General features: G+C 39.9%; 1 protein-coding gene across 1 annotated transcript; it reads right to left on the reverse strand.

The window, feature by feature from the left end:
* Positions 1–640: 640 nt before the first annotated feature.
* hspbp1.L (HSPA (heat shock 70kDa) binding protein, cytoplasmic cochaperone 1 L homeolog) lies at positions 641–17,727 on the reverse strand. The gene is given in 8 exon segments (NM_001127800.1): positions 641–1,009; positions 6,266–6,377; positions 7,451–7,547; positions 9,156–9,311; positions 11,965–12,189; positions 12,297–12,480; positions 15,083–15,221; positions 17,599–17,727. Coding segments are annotated over 7 exon segments (978 nt in total). The 5' UTR covers positions 15,209–15,221; positions 17,599–17,727; the 3' UTR covers positions 641–931.
* Between the last annotated feature and the right edge of the window lie 655 nt (positions 17,728–18,382).

The following is an 18,382-nucleotide window of genomic DNA, read 5'->3' on the forward strand; positions in this document are numbered from 1 at the left end:
AGAAAATGAGGTTGGTCTGTAATATAAGCTGATGCTACAGGGCTGATTATTACATTCTGATGCTAATTGCACTGGTTTCTGTGCTGCCATGTAGTAATTATCTGTATTAATTACTAATCAGCCTTATATTGTGACATTTCTATTCTATGTGTACTGTATATTGTGAGTGGGTCCCTAAGCTCAGTAAGTGACAGCAGCACAGAGCATGTGCAGTGAATCAGCAGAAAAGAAGATGGGGAGCTACTGGGGCATCTTTGGAGACACAGATCTTTACTGCTAAAGGGCTGTGGTTGCCTTGGGCTGATACAAAAGCCCAAAACATAATGTACAACATTTCTAGCTATTTAGTTAAGCTAAAAGTTCTCCTTTAAGTCCTTGTTCCCCTGCAATGCCCAACCCAGAAGCACGTTTAGCTGAGTTTAAAGAAATGCAGCTCCATGTCACTTTGGTCGAGAAATGTGCATGTGCCAAGTTTTGAAGCAGCCAAGAACCTATCCTAGAGTGCAACTATACATGGCATCCCATTATATATAAAGCACTGCGTATCTTGACAGCGCTATATAAATAAATGATGATTATTAATATATGTAGGGCTAAGTCATGCAGAGAAGCCCTTACAGTAAGTAAAAGCAAACGCTAGTTACAGATGGATGATGTTTGATATAATTTTCCAACCATAACAAAGACATAAACATTAACTTTTATAATGCTCCTACAAATTCAGAAGGTCAAATAGATACAATATGCATGGAATGTTATACTTGTACACATTAAATATTTTATTTAACAATATAAAAGGAATCCCAGAGCCCTCTTTTGAAACAAAGATTTGATACATCTGAGATGTAATTCCAAATCCCAACAGCAGCATTGCATTCATTTGTTTTTGCCCCATCACGAGGCAGACATTTCATAATGGCGTTTTCTACTATCATCTATCCATACTACGGTCTTCTGGTGTTTTCTGAAAGCAGATTTGTAGAAGACTCTTGCAGTACTCCAGCTCTTCCTAAATAAAGAAAAAAAAATTCATTTAGCAAAGGACAATATGTAGCATAGAAATAATAAAAGCTGTTAACGAGAGGAAAGTTTGGTCTGTTAAGACTGGGATGAAGTATTATAGGCCCCAACCTAGTGTTACATTTCCTCTTTTCTCGGTTATAATAGAACACAAAATTACTACTTGATCCAAACTCAGATATAATGAATCCTTATTGGTGACAAAACAATCCTATTGGGGTTTAATGTTTAAATTATTCTTAGAAGAGTTAAAAGGACCAGTAACAGCAATTTTTATAAAAAAAAAAAAATCATTCGTATAGAAAAAAAAAACAAAAAAAACAAGGACAAATTAAACTTTTAAATTGCTAAGTCTTTATTAAGAAATAACTTACCGAAACTCTGCTTGTGCTCCTCTTCAGAAAAGGCGATCCGGCTATCCATTGTGCGGCTCGCAATTTCTCCTTTCCTTATAGTAGATAGCCAGGGAGATGAAATCAAGTGCCGCATGATGGATTGTTGTGAGCACAAGCGGAGTTTTGGCAAGTTATTTCTTAATAAAGACTTAGCAATTTGTCTTTTTTTTGTTCTATACCAACTAATTTTTTTTACAGTATAATGATCCGAATTACAGAAATATCCCTTTTTCGGAAAACCCTAGGTCTCAAGCATTCTGGGTAACAGGTCTCATACATACTTTTATTTTTATTAGTGCCATCCATCAGTAAATACAACAACCATTCTAATCAGAACTCCTCCGGAAGAGCACAATAATAAACTGAAGTCACATCTCTCCACACCAGATAGAAGTTGTTCACTGCAATTATAATGAATGTGTAACAGGGGCGCCCCCTGCTGTCCAATTGCTGACAATTCTCTGCCATTTCTATCGGAGCCGACTGCCCCAGTATCCTGAACTTGTGCCATTCACTCCTGTTACACATTCAAGATATTAAAGGGGTGGTTCACCTTTAAGTTAACTTAAGCAACTTTTCATCCTCATAGTTTATTATTTGCCTTTTTCTTCTGACTCTTCTCAGGTTTCAAAAGGGGGTCACTGACCCCATCTAAAAACAAATGCTCTGTAAGGCTACAAATGTATTGTCATTACTTATCTTTTTATCCAGACCCTCTCCTATTCATAGTCCAGTCTCTTATTCAAATCAGTACATGATTGCTAGGGTAATTTGCACCCTAGCAACCAGATTGCTGAAATAAACTGAAGAGCTGTTGAATAAAAGCTAAATAACTCAAAAACCACAAATAATAAAAAATGAAAACCAATTGCAAATTGTCTCAGGATATCACTCTCTATATGTCATAGAGTAACCCCTTTTAACAGTGCAAAATACTGCACAATACTGGTAACAGCCGACCAAGGCCGTTGCTTATGTTAAGGTCTAGCAAGAGTAGGAAGAAGAGGAAAATAGCAGTAAGGCAGATGGGGGGGAAAAATACAAAGCCTGGTAGTTTTCATATTAGTCACCAAGTTAATTAAAAGCTTAGGTTTAATTGCAGAGTGCAGGCTGTAGGGTTTAAGCAAATAGCTGTTTAGACCTAAATGTACAAATCAAATGTAACAAGTAAATGAGTGGTTAGCAAAGCTCTGTAGTTTACAGTGATCATTTATTCATGGTAAATTACCCATTCTGAATTTGGCTTTACAAATTGCCTCTCTGGAGAAATTCACTTGTTCTAAATGAAAAGGTAACGTTTTAAAGCATTCTATTGCACTTCTACCACTTACTATGGTTTTATCCTGCAAGAGAGAGAACTCTACCTTTCATAAGAAAATAAAAGTGAGCTTACTGGTCAGAAAACATGGACATGGAACAAGATTGCACGGTTATGGTCCTCAGAACAGACTGGCTCCAGCTCCATGCCTAAACGTGGCCATACACGGGCAGATAAAGCTGCCGATATCGGTCGTTTGGACCGATTTGACAGCTTATCTGCCCGTGTATGGGGGCTTCCGACGGGTCTTCCCGATCGATATCTGGCCACAATATCGATCGGGAAGGTTTGATTTTAAACCGACCTTGGCGCATCGTAATTCGATCGTTCGGCCATACGGCCGAACGTTCGAATTACCCCCGATATAGCCCTGCCGTTAGTGGCATATCGGGGAAAGATCCGCTCGTTTGGCGATGTCGCCAAATGAGCGGATCTTTGAGTCTATGGCCACCTTTAGGCAGGGCAGACAATTACTTTCACTTTCCATTCAGCACTTCCTACATGTCACTGCTCTCCTCACATTCCCTCGTTCTCTTTACCATTTAATTGTGTAACCAGGACATGAGGATGGACATCAGGTCCCCCATTCTGGTGCACAAACAAGATTCTGAGATGATACAAGACTTGTCTTAATAACAGTGTCCACAACATGGCTCCTGCCTGCTTGCTATACTTTTGAGTTCCCAGACTGATGGAAACAAGATTCAAATAATTTATACAGTGTTATTAAAGTTCATTTTACTTGACTGATGTGATAAAATAGGATTCTAAATAATTTTTTGGGGTGACGGGTCCCCTTTAAAGGGGTTCTTCACCTTTAAATTAAAAAATAAAACTTGGAATAAACAGCTTTCAGGCAGTGATTTTCAAACTGCAAATTTCCATTTATTTTAGCAGTGTAAAACACTACGTTTCGGGTAGAACCCTTTTTCAAGTGTACATACAAGTATACACTTGAAAAAGGGTTCTACCCGAAACGTAGTGTTTTACACTGCTAAAATAAATGGAAATTTGCAGTTTGAAAATCACTGCCTGAAAGCTGTTTATTCCAAGTTTTATTTTTTTTCTGTACGTTTGGGGTTACACAGACCCCTGGAACTACTACAGCTGCACGAACTTTAATATTTGGAACGTTTGAGCTAGCAATTTCTTCTTTCTTCACCTTTAAATTAACTTTTATACGATGTAGAGAGTGATATTCTGAGACAATCCGCAATTGGATTTCATTTTTTAATATTTGTGGGTCATATATCTTTTTTATTCAGCAACTCTCCAGTTTGCAATTTCAGCATCTGGATTAAACTGATCCAAATTACCCTAGCAAACATACATTCATTCAATAAGAGACTGGAATATGAATAGGAGGCCTGAATAAACAAAGAGGAGTAATAAAAAGTAGCAATAACAACTGGTCCATGTATGATCACCTATTGGCCTACTTAAAGGGGTGGTTCGCCTTTACGTTAACTTTTAGTATGTTATAGAACAGCTAGTTCTAAGCAACTTTTTCAACAGGCCTTCATTACTACTTTTTGAATTACTGTATTTGTCTTCTTCCAACGCTTTCCAATTTTCAAATGGGGGTCACTGATCCCATCTAACAAACGAATGCTCTGTAAGGCTACCAATGATTAATACCTGTAGAGTTGGCACCTTATGGACACACATAAAAGAGAGGAGACCCCAAATTGCTTAATAAAAAGAACCTCACCAGTTCAGATGTTGTGTTTGGGTGCCAAGCCCCAAACCATCAGCCATAGGGCAGCCTTAGTAACATATGGGCTTGCACTCCACAAAAACACTAACGTACAGACCAGAGGTAATAAAGTCAAACAGTCTTTATATAAATAACATGTACAGCGTTACTTGTTTTGTGCCTACCTCGCTCATTTATAGAGTGTAAGTCTGTGGGGGGTTTTTATTATGCTCCGAATAGCCAAAATTCGTCGTTTAAAAAAAATAAATTACTACAAATTTTTCGGAATTTATTAAAGCCAGATGGTCTTGTAAGTCTGACTCTAAAAATCCGGCATCTCAAAATCCTGTATAAATCAATGAATGGGGAAGGTCTCAGTGTCTGCGCTTCTGTCCGGTCTGATATCCAATAATTTTGAGTTTCTTGGACCAAACAGTCATAGTATTTGTGGAAAAGTACGAAAAATTTTTGGGCAAAGCTCCGAAGTTATCAGATTTTTGCCCAACCCAATTTTTTCTGACTTTTTTTTTTAATGATATATAAGGTCCATTTGGGCAGTCAGGATCAGATTTTTATGTTAGAAATACTTAGAAAAATTCGGACCTTGATAAATAACCCCCTGTATGTTACTACACTGGCTCCTTATAGGCCTGACTCCAATATGGGTATTGGTATATTTTAATATCCTGTTGGAGAAGGACTACATCTGGCCATTGATGAGGTCCTCTCAACATACAGTATATGCCTGAGCCCCTTATTATGACCCAATCAAGCTTTAGTACAAAAACAAATGCTGAATTGCTGCACAATGAAGTAAAAGAAGGAATTCACCTAGAACTGTACAGTGCAGTTAAACAGGGCCCCAGCAGCTGTGTGAACCTGTCAGCACTAGAATCCAAGATTTGTAGCCTCACCCCATCTACCTCTGTTCCATAAAAACATGTTGCAGGAAGTATGTTTTTAATGAGGCCATATCCATAGTAATGCACAAAAGCTGGAGCACACTGGAGCTTTGGTGGGTTCAGAAAAGTGCTTTATTGGATTAAAAATGATAATGTTTCATGCCTCACTGGGTCATATGTTGCCCATAGTAATGAGTATACGTTCTGAGAAATTGACTTAGAAGGAGGCACAGTTTAGTGTAGGATAGTATAGCATAAATCAGTGCTGTCCAACTGGGGCCCCCGACCCTTGTGTGGCCCCAAGATTTGCATCAAATCTGATAATCCATTGCAACCAGATATTTGCTTTGTCGTAGAACATTATAGCCAGTGGAAAAACCTAGTATATATGGCACATGTTTTTAAGTGATTATTGCACCTTGGCAGGCTGCACTGTTACCTATGAACATGCCATCTACTGCTTTTTTAAGACAATCCCAAATTCTTTCCTATGGCGGGCAATGCAGGCTGGTAGCTTAGGCTTGTGCATGTGAGTAATGTCTCCGCTGACAGCTCTGTAGTTTCAACCATAAGGAACACACCAACATTTTTACCAATTTTCCTACAGTGATTAACTGTCTGGGTCCATAAGCACTGACTATATCTTCAATAATATTATCAGAAGATTTTTGAAAGTAATATATCATTTCTAAACAGGGATGCACCGAATCCACTAATTTTGGATTCGGCCGAACCCCCGAATCATTCGCCAAAGATTCAGCAGAATACTGAAACAATCCTAATTTGCATATGCAAATTAGGGGTGGGAAGGTGAAACGATTTTTTACTACCTTGTTTTGTGATAAAAAGTCATGCAATTTCCCTCCCCATCCCTAATTTGCATATGGCACTTTTTTTTCTTCTTCTAACAATAATAGCACAGTGCGTCTCTTACCTGAAACTCTTCTTTTTTCTCTAGCAGCTGACATCGTTCTTTGAGAAGATCTTCAAATGCTAGTTCTGGGACCCGACACTCAGACACCGCTTGTGGGAAATCGGTCACAAAACTTAAAAGAAAATTTGTGTTTATAGATCATGGTCCCAATCTTCCTTAAAGAAGAATCAAACCCATAAGTTAAAAAAAACCCTACCCTACATAGACCCCTCCCTCCTCCCCAGCCTAAGTGTTACCCCAGCAAATGCCCCTAACTTTTTACTTACCCCTCGGTGCAAATTCAGGCATCGGAGTTCACGGGCACCATCTTCAGCCGCTTCAGTAATCTTCAGAATGAGACCGGCGCTTCGGTATATTTTCTTGAATTTCGTGCATGCGCAGTTGTAGGGAAACAGAAAATTGCTCCAACTGCGCATGTGCCGCCACACCAGTCTCATTCCGATAATTACCGAAGAGAAGAAGATGGCGCCTGTGAACTCTGAAGCCTGAATCTGCACTCAGAGGTAAGTAAAAAGTTAGGGGCATTTGCTGGGGTAACACTTAGGCTGGGGAGGAGGGAGGGGTCTATGTAGGGTAGGGTTTTTTTTAACTTCGGTTTTGCTTCTCCTTTAAATCAAACCTGTAAAAAGCCTAGAACCTGTCTGTGTATTAAATATATAAGCCATGCAATCTGAAAAAATACAGGTTACAATATTGCAAACAGTTATGTTCCTTTCCCCGATACCCAAATGTAGCATTGCTTTTGTTTGCAACAAAACAATATTCAGGGACATTCATTCCCTAAAGGTGGCCATACACGGGCAGATTAAAACTGCAGTTATTGGTCTTTTAGACCAATTTGGCAGCTTATCTTGCTGTGTATGGGGCTTCTGACTGGTCTCCCTGATCAATATCTGCCCCAAAAAAATCAGCCAGATATCGATCGGGTAGGTTTGAATTTTCCTGCTATTGAGGACCACGTCGGCTAGTTGATGCTGTCCTACAACCCGTCGGCTCCCTTTGCCAGTTATAATGTGATAGTTTGGCCCTAGGGCTGAACGATCAGATTCATCGCCCTGCCGTTGGTGGGCATATCGGGTAAGATCCGCTCGCTTGGTGACATTGCCAAACAAGCGGATCTTACAGTGTCTGAGCTATAAAACAATTCAACCCAAAAAAGTGGTTATAACCCAGTATGTTACTCACCTGCAGAGGGCACCTAACACATGTTCATGGAAAGGGCTATGATCAGTGTGTAGCAGAGATACCAGCTGCTGTACCATACCCATAGAGCATAAGGTTCCTGTAAAGCAAGAAACAGATCTGTATTTTAGTAAGGTCTACATCTATTTTGAGACACTTTAAGAGGTTCATTTATCAAAGGTCGAATTTTATAGCTTTGTGAGTTTTTTTTTTTTATACCTCGAATGAACTCACAAATCAAATTTTTTCTAATTTTAGAAAAAACTCTAATCAGTGAATTTGCGTTGGACAAACCGAAACTCCACGGAAAAAAGCCCAAATGGATTGAGTTATAGCGCAAAACCCACTGAAAAAAACTTGAACATCATGAAGGCTATTAGCATCTTCAAATAGTGGGACCTCTGACATTGACTCCTACATGACCTCGACAGGATTCAAGCCATTTCCAGCTTTGGGTTATAATAAATCCCCCAAAAAATTCAAGTTTTATTTTTAACCCAAACATTTGAGTTTTGACTGAAAAATACCCTTGAAAATTTGAATTTTTTTCAGGTTAAAGGAAAGCTTTACCCCCAAAATGAATACTTGAGCAACAGATAATTTATATCAAATTAAGTGGCATATTAAAGAATCTTGCCAAACTGGAATATATATTTAAGTAAATATTGCCCTTTTACATCTCTTGCCTTGAGCCACCATTTTGTGATGGTCTGTGTGCTGCCTCAGAGATCACCTGACCAGAAATACTTCAACTCTAACAGGAAGAAGTGTTGAAGCAAAAGACAGAACTCTGTATATTAATTGGCTCATGTGACCCAACATGTATGGTTTGTTTGTGTGCACCGTGAATCATACGATCCCAGGGGTGGCACTTATTTTTTTAAAATAGCAGGTTTCTATTTATGATTAGGAACGAAGAAAACAGGTACCGGCACACAGGTGCAATTCAAGTAGGGGACTTAACCCTTACGTGTTTATTAAGTCAACACAACGTTTCGGGGGCAAATCCCCCTTCGTCAGGTGACGAAGGGGGATTTGCCCCCGAAACGTTGTGTTGACTTAATAAACACGTAAGGGTTAAGTCCCCTACTTGAATTGCACCTGTGTGCCGGTACCTGTTTTCTTCGTTCCTGTCGTATTGTGGAAGTGCCGACTTCCTAGGGTCCGAGCACCGGGTCTACCACTTCATAGGGCTCGGGTGTGCACGTGAGTGTGTTTCTATTTATGATTACCCAATGGCACATATTACTAAAAGGTATATTATTATGAAAATGGTTTATTTACATGAAGCAGGGTTTTACATATGAGCAATATCTTTTTAAAGAGACCTACATTGTTTGAGGGGTATAGTTTTCCTTTAAATACATCTCGACCTTTAATAAATCTGCCCCTAAATGTTAATGCTAGAATTCTTTTCTTAAATGGATATCAAGTACCCCCCAAAATTTCACTTTTTTATTTTACTTTTTCCCTATGTAAGCTAATTTGTATATTTCACCTCCCTTTTAGTGATCTATGTCACGTTGCATTTTACATAAAACCAGCACCAGTGGGGTATCTCTTATATATCTATGATATACTATATCAACAAACAATCTGGTGCCATTAGGAGGACCCACTAGCTAATGTAGCTTGTGTAGTGCCTGCACCAGAGGCAGCCCTACTGAGAGCACACATACAAATCTTGCTTTACTTCCCTGTTCCGTACCTTTGTGTTCTGGGTGACTTATTAAAAGGTTCTGCAGCAGGAAGGCAGATTTGACCTTTAGTTTCTGAGCATCACTTTGCATGGCTCGCATTAACACAGAGAAGCCATCTTGCTTCAGGAACTCAGCAAGTCCTTCTTCTTGCTCCCGTACCAAGCCTAAGCAGAGGTAGAAACCAGTTTAAGAAAGAACAGGTGACAAACAAAGCCTTTGTATTATTTATGTATAAGGTGGTAAATCTTATAACTGTCTTAAGTATAAAGGGAACTACAGAAGTGGTAGAACAAGATGTAAATCATGCCGTTTTCTTAAGGTTTCGAAAGATTTTTTAGCTACTAATACAGGGAGTCTTTAAGATCAATAAATATTTTAACTGCACATCAAAGGGAGTGGTCTATTTGGTCACATGTGCTTGTGGGTCCCAGTATGTAAAAACATTGAGAAAGGCAGGAACACGTATTCTTGAGCATATTTCGGCGGTGGGTAGAAATGACTGTAAATCCGCTGTAGCTTAACACATTCTAGATTAACATGAAGGAGTAATGGATATTCAATTTCAAATTATAGATGAGCCCCAATTTGATGTGAGGGGTGGTGATCTTGATAGGAGGCTGTTAGTTAGGGAGGTGTTCTGGATTCATCAGTTGAGAACCACTGAAGCATATGGGGGAATGAATAGGGAATGGGAATTATGTTTTTATTAATAATTAATGGGGGGTTTCTAAATGTTCCATAGACTCCTTGATTTGTGTTTTTTATGTGGGTAATGTCTTTGGTTATGGGTGATTTATCTGTGTCCATCTAGTTTTAACCTACTGGAATGGGTTAATTTATTTACCATTTCTGTGGGCCTTGATCTTTTTACATGTCTGTTTACTACGAATGTAATGATTTAGGCATTTGGTAACACGGTGAGTGATTCTGCACATTGTCACTTATTTTATACTAATTACATTGTTGCAAATCATGTTATTATATATATTAGCTATTTTGTATTTGTTTGTATTTGATTGCACTATGTCTTATGGGGATGGTAGTCCCTAGTTTCTCTAACGAGTTACTGCATTTTTGGGTCATATGGGGTTAATGGTTTTTGTGGGCGTGTCTACATGTGGGTTTTTAAAGGAGTTGAAGGTTGGCTGCCGTCAGCTTCTGATGAAGTGGCAGGACGCCACGAAACGCGTTAAGCGGGCAGCCAGGGTTCACTGCTGCTGTAATCTGCTTTTACATGTTTATTAAATAAAATTTTAATTTTTTAATACTTTTACTGGACTCCTACGGTGCTCCGCTGTTTTTTCTTCTTGTATAAGGTGAATGAAATACTAGTTAACAAGAGGAGTGTCGATAGATTTTCAACACTGATGTTAGTCGTTTGTATGAAGGAATATATACAGTGCTCGTATTGTAGGTGTTGGTACAATTACTCCTATAAAATCATAAGATAGGCCTCTTACTTTTACACTAAATGGTCAGTATTTTCCATGTATCATAAGGTGCTGGTTGAGAATTAGTAATCATCCTGATTAATCATCTGTGGAATTGAATTATACTTAGGGAGGCACATTTATCAAGGTTCTAATTTCGAATTCATGTGAGTTTTTTTTTAAACTCGAATGAACTTGAAATTCAGCCAATCGAAATAAAAAAAAAAAAAATCAGGTGAATAGGATCAACCTGAAAACTTGAATCGAATTCGGAGAAAAAAAAACTCTAATGTCGGGAAGGCTGCAAACATCACCAAATTGATCCCTGAGCCTCTCCCATTGACTTGTACAGTAATTCAGCAAGCTTCAGATGGCGAATACTCGAATTTAAAGGGCATGTAAAGGCAGAAAAATAAAATCCAATTTTTACTTTCTTTAATAAAAAAAGAAAGTCAGGTTTTTATTTGAAACCTGACTGTATGCAGTGAAATTCTCCCTTCATTTACTGCTGTGGATAGGAATTGTCAGACGGTCCCTAACTGCTCTGCAGGGAAACAATCATACTTATGAACAGTAGGGGGAGCCGCTGCCTTACTTCCCAGCCACGCAAACTTTTTTGGTTTCCCTGTAGAGCAGTCGGCGACTGTGTAGATTTGTATTGGATTTTATTTTTCCCCTTAACATCCCCTTTACTGTTTCTAACTCCAGCTGCAGGGACAAAGATCATGGAGCCAGATTTAAACAGATAAACTGGGATTCTATTTGGAGGATTATTTTGCTGCAGCCACTGGTTATGGAAAGTTGGAGAAAGTTTGTATTAAACAATACAAAAACGATAAAATCCACAGATTACATGACAACATAGGACCCAGTGCAGTCTGTATAGTCTTGCTCTATCAGCTTCTGGCAGATATTATTTGACTTGTGATGTTTTGATAATTTATGATGATCCCTAAGCAGCCCTGACCACACTGAGCATGTGCACAGTCTTGGTCTTGCAATGATGTTTAACAAAGTTACAAGATGCTGACCCTGTGAACAACTTTCAAAGCATAAATCATTTGTTTGATTAGGCTTGTGGTGCAGTAAGTTAAGTATACAAAATACAGCATTTCTAGCCTTATTCTATTTTAGACTTTAGTTCCCCTTTAAAGGGCCAGAGTATGATAAAGCTTGAAAATCAAATTCAAATTTCTTTAAAAACTCGAAATCGAATTTGGATAACTCCCTAGTTAAATTTGACAGTTTTGGCCATAAAAAAAACCTCGAAAATTCGAATTTGACCCTAGATAAATCTGCCCCATAATATAGGTATATTTTTGCAATCACAAGTTAACAATAGATGCACAGATGTTATTGCTCTAGCTGCGGCTATACAGATACTTACAAGAAATAGCAAAAAGGGCCTTTATCCTGACTTGATCATTAGAGTCAAGGTCCAGAAGTTGTAAAAGAATATTCACTGCTTCCAAGCGAAGTGCTGTCTCCTGAACAAATGGTACATTCTGGCTGCATATGCCAATCAGGTCGGCCGATCTCCAGCGCAGTTCTGCTTGGGGGCAGTTGACGTAACGAGAAAGTAGCAGGTTCATGCCACCCAGTTTGCAGAAATCTGTTAAAAGGAAAGCATCAGAATGAGAAAGAAGCAAGTGACCGAGGTAGTTCAAAACATTAAAGAAGATGTACAGAAGGGAAACCACCAAAACAATAAAGACGTACCTGAGGCATTGTCTAGATTATCACACAAATCAGCCAGCAGCTCCAGCGCCTGCTCTTTGGCATCTTCTTCATCGCCATTGTGTGTTTCATTACTTAACTCTTTCAGGCATTCCTTCATTATCTTCACCTCATCAACTTGGCCAGAAAAAGCACTATTCATGGCTTGCTGGAGCCACTGCCTCCTCTGAAACAACCAAAATCAGCTTTTTATTTTCCCATACCAAAAATAAAAAATTCAAATGTACTCTTCCTGGGAAACGAGAGTGTCCAGGGCAGTACCGGAAGAGTAGGAGCCTCAGCGCAAGAAAAAACGATGCTACTTCTAATTAGACTTAAGAGGACATGCTGAATAACTGGAGGGCTGCAGGTTGGGAGATAATTATTATATTGCTCAGTTACTACACCAGTTAATAAAAATATGAATAGTTACCACAGACATTTTTCAGCCTTAAGTTAAAAAACTTTATTGCACATGAAGTAAAGAAAAGCCATAAAACTGCTTCCCCATCACCCCCATCTTTACCAACAGCTTTTTTTAAAGGAGTACTAAACCTTAAAAATGAAAATGGTTAAAACTGCCATGTTTTATATAATGAACTTAAAGTTTCAGTAATATCCTCACTTATTATAAATACACTACTCATTACAACTCTACATGAAACTAGGGATGCACCGAATCCAGGATTCGGCCGAATCCTTCTGCCTGGCCGAACCGAATCCTAATTTGCATATGCAAATTAGGGCCAGGGAGGGAAATCGTGTGACTTTTTGTCACAAAACAAGGAAGTAAAAAAGTATTCCCACCCCTAATTTGCTTATGCAAATTAGGATTTGGTATTCGGCCAAATCTTTCACAAAGGATTCGGGGTTCGGACGAATCCAAAATAGTGGATTCGGTGCGGGATATGGAAAAATCCGTCTGCCCGGCCAAACCGAATATGAATTTGCATATGCAAATTAGAGGATGGGAGGGAAAATTGCATGACTTTTCGTCACAAAACAAGGAAGTACATTTTTTCCCCTTCACACCCCTAATTTGCATATGCAAATTAGGATTCAGATTCGATTCAGTTTTCTGTCGAATCTTTCGCTAAGGATTCGGGGGTTTGGCTGAACCAAAAATAGTGGATTCGGTGTATCCCTAATTTAAATATCCTTGCGGGATAGCAAAATTCTGATATGTGCAAAGTGTAAATTTGTCCATACTGATCACATTTATTCCCTTAAAGGGGTGATTCGCCTTTAAAATTAACTTTTAGCATGTCACACAATGGTCAATTCTAAGAAACTTTTCAATTGGTCTTCATTATTTATTTTTTTACAGTTTTTTAAAATTATTTTCTTTATTCTGACTCTTCCATGTTTTCAAATAGGTCACTGACCCCATCTAAAAACAAATGCTCTTTAAAGCTACACATTATTTGTTACTGCTACTTTTTATTACTCATTTTTATATTCAGGCCTCTCCTATTCATATTCCAGTCTCTTATTCAAATCAATGCATGGTTACCAAGGTAAGTTGAGCCCTAGCAACCAGATTGCTGAAACTGCAAACTGAAGAGCTGCTGAATAAAAAGCTAAATAACTCAAAACCAATTGTCTCAGAATATCACTCTCTACATCATACTAAAAGTTGATTTAAGGTGAACATCCCCTTTAAAAAAAACATTTTCCCATAATTACATAAAGAGAATTACAATTCGGTCTCCTGAGTAAGTGGTGCATTTTACCCTTGCCCTTTGGGTATTCTACAACATCTCCTTCTGCTTTCTGACTGGACAACAAAGGAATGAGACTGCTGTGATTTAATAGACAACAATACAGATTTTTAGAACAAGCACTTTTTCAATCGAGACAAATGCAACAAGCACATGAGATGTTGCACAAAGCAGAGAAGTAGAGTCACTATAAACACCATTCTTGTTAAAGCTGCACACGGAGATTGGCCAGAATAGGGCATTAGTATAAATACCCATTTTGGCAAGAACCTTGAAGCGAATATCTCTATTAATTATAGCAGAGATTAATATACAGAGATTGCACAACAAAGCTCAAGAAAGGAGCAAGAGCATTTTGGGATGAAACACTATCCTTCAATAATTTGCAAACTGCAGAGCTGCTGAATAAAAAGCTAAATAACTCAAAAACCTTAAATAATAAAAAATGAAAACCATTTGCAAATGGTCTCAGAATATCACTCCCTACATCATACTAAAAGTTAATGTAAAGGTGACAACCCCTTAATAATTTTATATTTTTAAATTCTCCTTTATATTTGCATTAATTTCGATTTTCCAGTTTCCTTGAAAGTGCTATTGGCTCTGCCTGCAGTTTTCTCCGCAGCTCAGCTGTCTTGCAGGCAAGCTGGCCACAAATCCCTTATCACCACCCATAGATCTCCTGTTTTGTTATAATCCCCCAACACTAAGTATCAGACAAAGGGACATAGTATGAATAGAGCGGTCACATCCCCCTATTTTCCCAGAAGTTATTCAGATCTATCAAGAGGTAAAGGTCTGAATATGTGACCAAAACATTGATTTTGCACTAATAAAGGATTTTTTAAGCAAGTTTTGGGAGTACCGAGTCTCTCACGTGTGTGTGTTTGTTTATATACACATTGATAATTTGGGCTGTTGCATTTAACCCATATTACAGTGTGTGGTGGTGGCATTATGAGAGTTGTAGTTTTACAGCAAGAGGGCTACAGCTTGGAGATCACCAATACAGTATAAGTGTACTGGAAATCTCCCAGTAGTGTCAGTGTACTCTTTATTATTACCTACCTCCTCTGACATTGGCTCCGTTTGGGGAGCAGAGTCAGACATGGTTCCAGCTTCAATGGCCATATGAAGTAGGCCCTGCAGATTTTGTTGGTGTGGTCTGTTCCCATCTTGTCCCCCGTCAGCCATGGTATACGTCACCCTGTTGATAAATGAATCATGTAAGCAAATCAGTCAGGGGTGCTGCCGTCATAAAGCGAGTACTGATAGGTGCCCCTTAGGTTACCAGGTACGGTTGCCACCTGGCCGGTATTTTTCCGGCCTGGCTGGTAAAAATGATGGTTGATCCCAATATTATTAATAGGGAAAAAACAAATATATAGGAAGGTTGGTATTTTTTTCCAGAAAAGGTGGCAACCCTATTACCAGGGGGTGACAAAAAGCCTGAAGAGATGAAATTCGGCTTTTCTCGTACAGAGAGTGCAACTTGGCTCTCTGCACTAGAAATGTGCCCCCAGCAATAACTTAAAATTTAGGAGTGTGGGGGCAGCATTGGGAAAGCCATTTAGGGCAGCCTGGGACCTAGAATCGTGCCTGTAACCAATATTAATATGGGTATTAAGATCCGACGCCCCACAAACAAAAAAACAATAGAACACAGTTCAATTATAAAAAAAACCTTGAACAGTTGGCAGGTTACAAAAAAAAAAAAAATTATTTAACTCAGCCTCCACAGTAAGACTTGTCTAAGGGAACTAGCACACGGGCAGAATCGGGGAGATTGTCACCCCGCAGAAGAGGCAATTAGTCGTCAGGCAACTAAATCTCCCCGAATCTGCCCGTTTGCTAAAGCCTGGAGGCTTTTGTCATTTCCCAAGCTAAACACAGTTTTACTTTCTTTTTATCCAAGAATATAGATCAAGGGAGGGCACAATTTTGAATAATACATAAAAGAAAAATCTTTATACATGTTTTTTTTGTATAAGCAAATCTCTCACATAACAAAAAATTAACATGTATATACAGCAATATTATCTAATAAAGATCCACACCACAATTTGTGAGAATCGAGGCAAAAAAGAACCTACACTTGCCAGCAATGAGAATTAACCCCAACTTTTCGGCGCAATAGCCTTTGTATATAAAGATTTTTCTTATATTTCATACCATTGTGTATTTGCAGTTTTTTGGGGCGTGCAATCCCAATATCTATAGTACTGTTTACTTTTTTATCTTCCTGGTCTATCCACGCCTTATAGGGAGAATAAAGATCAACTTGCTCTTAACCAGGCTGCAGCTAGGGAAAGGGGTTTGTTTATACAGAGCTCATTAGCTTTATCTAAACATAAGCTGCCCTATCGTATGGGTATGGGTGTTATGAGTATGAAAACAACTGTCCTTTAGGAAAATGGCACAAGTGGTACATTCTCCGCAGGGAGAGAAGAGTTCAAACCTGGTTACCCCTGGAACTAGGGGTGGGCAGAGTAGGCACCCGCCTAGGGTGCAATCATGGGGGGGCGCACTTTTAAGGGGATTTTAAACCTTGGTTTGCTTGCCCTTTAATAGTTTTTCAATTTTATAAACTGCCTGTTCTAACCCAATTTGGCCTGTGGTTCGTACTATGGGCAGAAGCTCTTCCCACCTCCCTCTTGGCAGCTGCTGGCACAGATTCATATTTGTGGGTAATATCTTGGCTGCTGCTTGCACAGGTAAACAGATAATTAGGGGAAATATGATAGATGCTTGGCTGCTGCTGGCACAGGTACATATTTGGGGACAATATGATGTATTGTTGGCTCTTGCTGGCACAAGTACATATTTGGGGCAATATTGTGGCTTTTTGACTGCTGCTGGCACTGGTACAGATTGGGGGCAATACAAGGGATTGGCTGCTGCTGGCACAGGTACATGAGGCATTGTGGTGGCTGCTGGCACAGGTACACAGATGTTTGGGGCAATATGATGGATTTTTAAGGCTGCCGCTGGTATAGGTACAGATTGGGGGTAACAATATGATGGATGTTTTGGTTTATGATGGCACAGGTACAGATTGGGGGCTTGGGAGCAATATGAGGGATTGACTGCCATTGGTACAGGAACATGGGGCAACACGATGGCTGCTGGCACAGGGGGCAAATGGTAGTGCAATACCAGGTGGGGGGGGGGAATGATTGAAGCCCAGGGTGCCAAAAAAACCTGGCCCGGCCCTTCTGGTTACAAAGCCTGACCCCCCCCCCCCCCCATAAGGGGTGCAGTCATTGCAACGCTGGGACTTCCGGTGTCCTGGGCTATTAAAGCACATATAAAGTCATTACCACGCTGGAATAACTTCCGGTGTCATGGCGGAGCCCATTACAGCGCATGGGATAATAAAGCAATGTTTGTACGAAGCAACTCCCCACATACAGAGAGCGGGGTGTACAGGAGTCACAATCACTAACAGGGGAGCCCGAGATATAGTTCTATAGGGGCGGGTGCGCTTGTTACTAATCTAAAAGTCGGACGCCGGGAAATCGGATACACAACTGCCACGTGACTAGTATCCGCGCTATAAAGTGGTGTATGTAATGTAACTGTACCTGAGGATGTAGCGGTGAGCCTCGAGCGCCACAGGTCGGTACAGTGAGGAGAGTCGCTGTCACAGTCGCACGGCGGCCACACGTTTGTTCAAGGATCAGCCCAGCGCTCGTATTTATTCTCTCGTTCCCTTTCCAGCTGCTTCCAGAAGCTTCTTCCGCCTGACTCATACGCGCCGTCATTGCGCCACCTGCTGACCTTTCTCAGGATCTTCTTCTGTCACTTGTGCTGCGCTATAGCCGGAGATCCATATTCATTCTAAATGTCTCATTCCCTCAAAATCCATACTCTGTACTCGGCTCAGCTGCAGTGTCAAAATGAACAGAACTAGCCCCTCTCCCCCCCCACTGGATGGAAAGATTTTTTTTATGGGGTTCAGTGCTTCACCTTTAAGTTAACTTTTATTATGTTATAGGTTTGGCCAATTCTAAGAAACTTTTCAATTGGTCTTCATTATTTATTTTTAACAGTTTTTGAATTATTTGCCTTCTTCTTCTGACTCTTTTCAGATGTTAAATAGGGGTCACTCAGGGCTGTATTTTGGTCTGATGGCCAGTGTCAGGTCCCCGGCCCTCGTAGGCCCCCGCCGGCCCAGCCCCCCATCCCCAGGTCTCAGGGCCCCGAAATAAAATGAATTGAGGCTCTGAAGCAGCAGACAGCCCTGAGGGAGGGTGAGAGTGAGGCTGGAAGGAGGGTGCGAGTCTCCTTTGTTGTGAATGCGCCGACGTTCATGTTGCGCTGTCTCGTTCACTCGTGCGCACCGACGTTTGCGCCCGGGGGGCCCAA

The sequence above is a fragment of the Xenopus laevis genome, chromosome 7L (assembly GCF_017654675.1).
Source record: "Xenopus laevis strain J_2021 chromosome 7L, Xenopus_laevis_v10.1, whole genome shotgun sequence".
NCBI classification, from domain to species: domain Eukaryota; kingdom Metazoa; phylum Chordata; class Amphibia; order Anura; family Pipidae; genus Xenopus; species Xenopus laevis.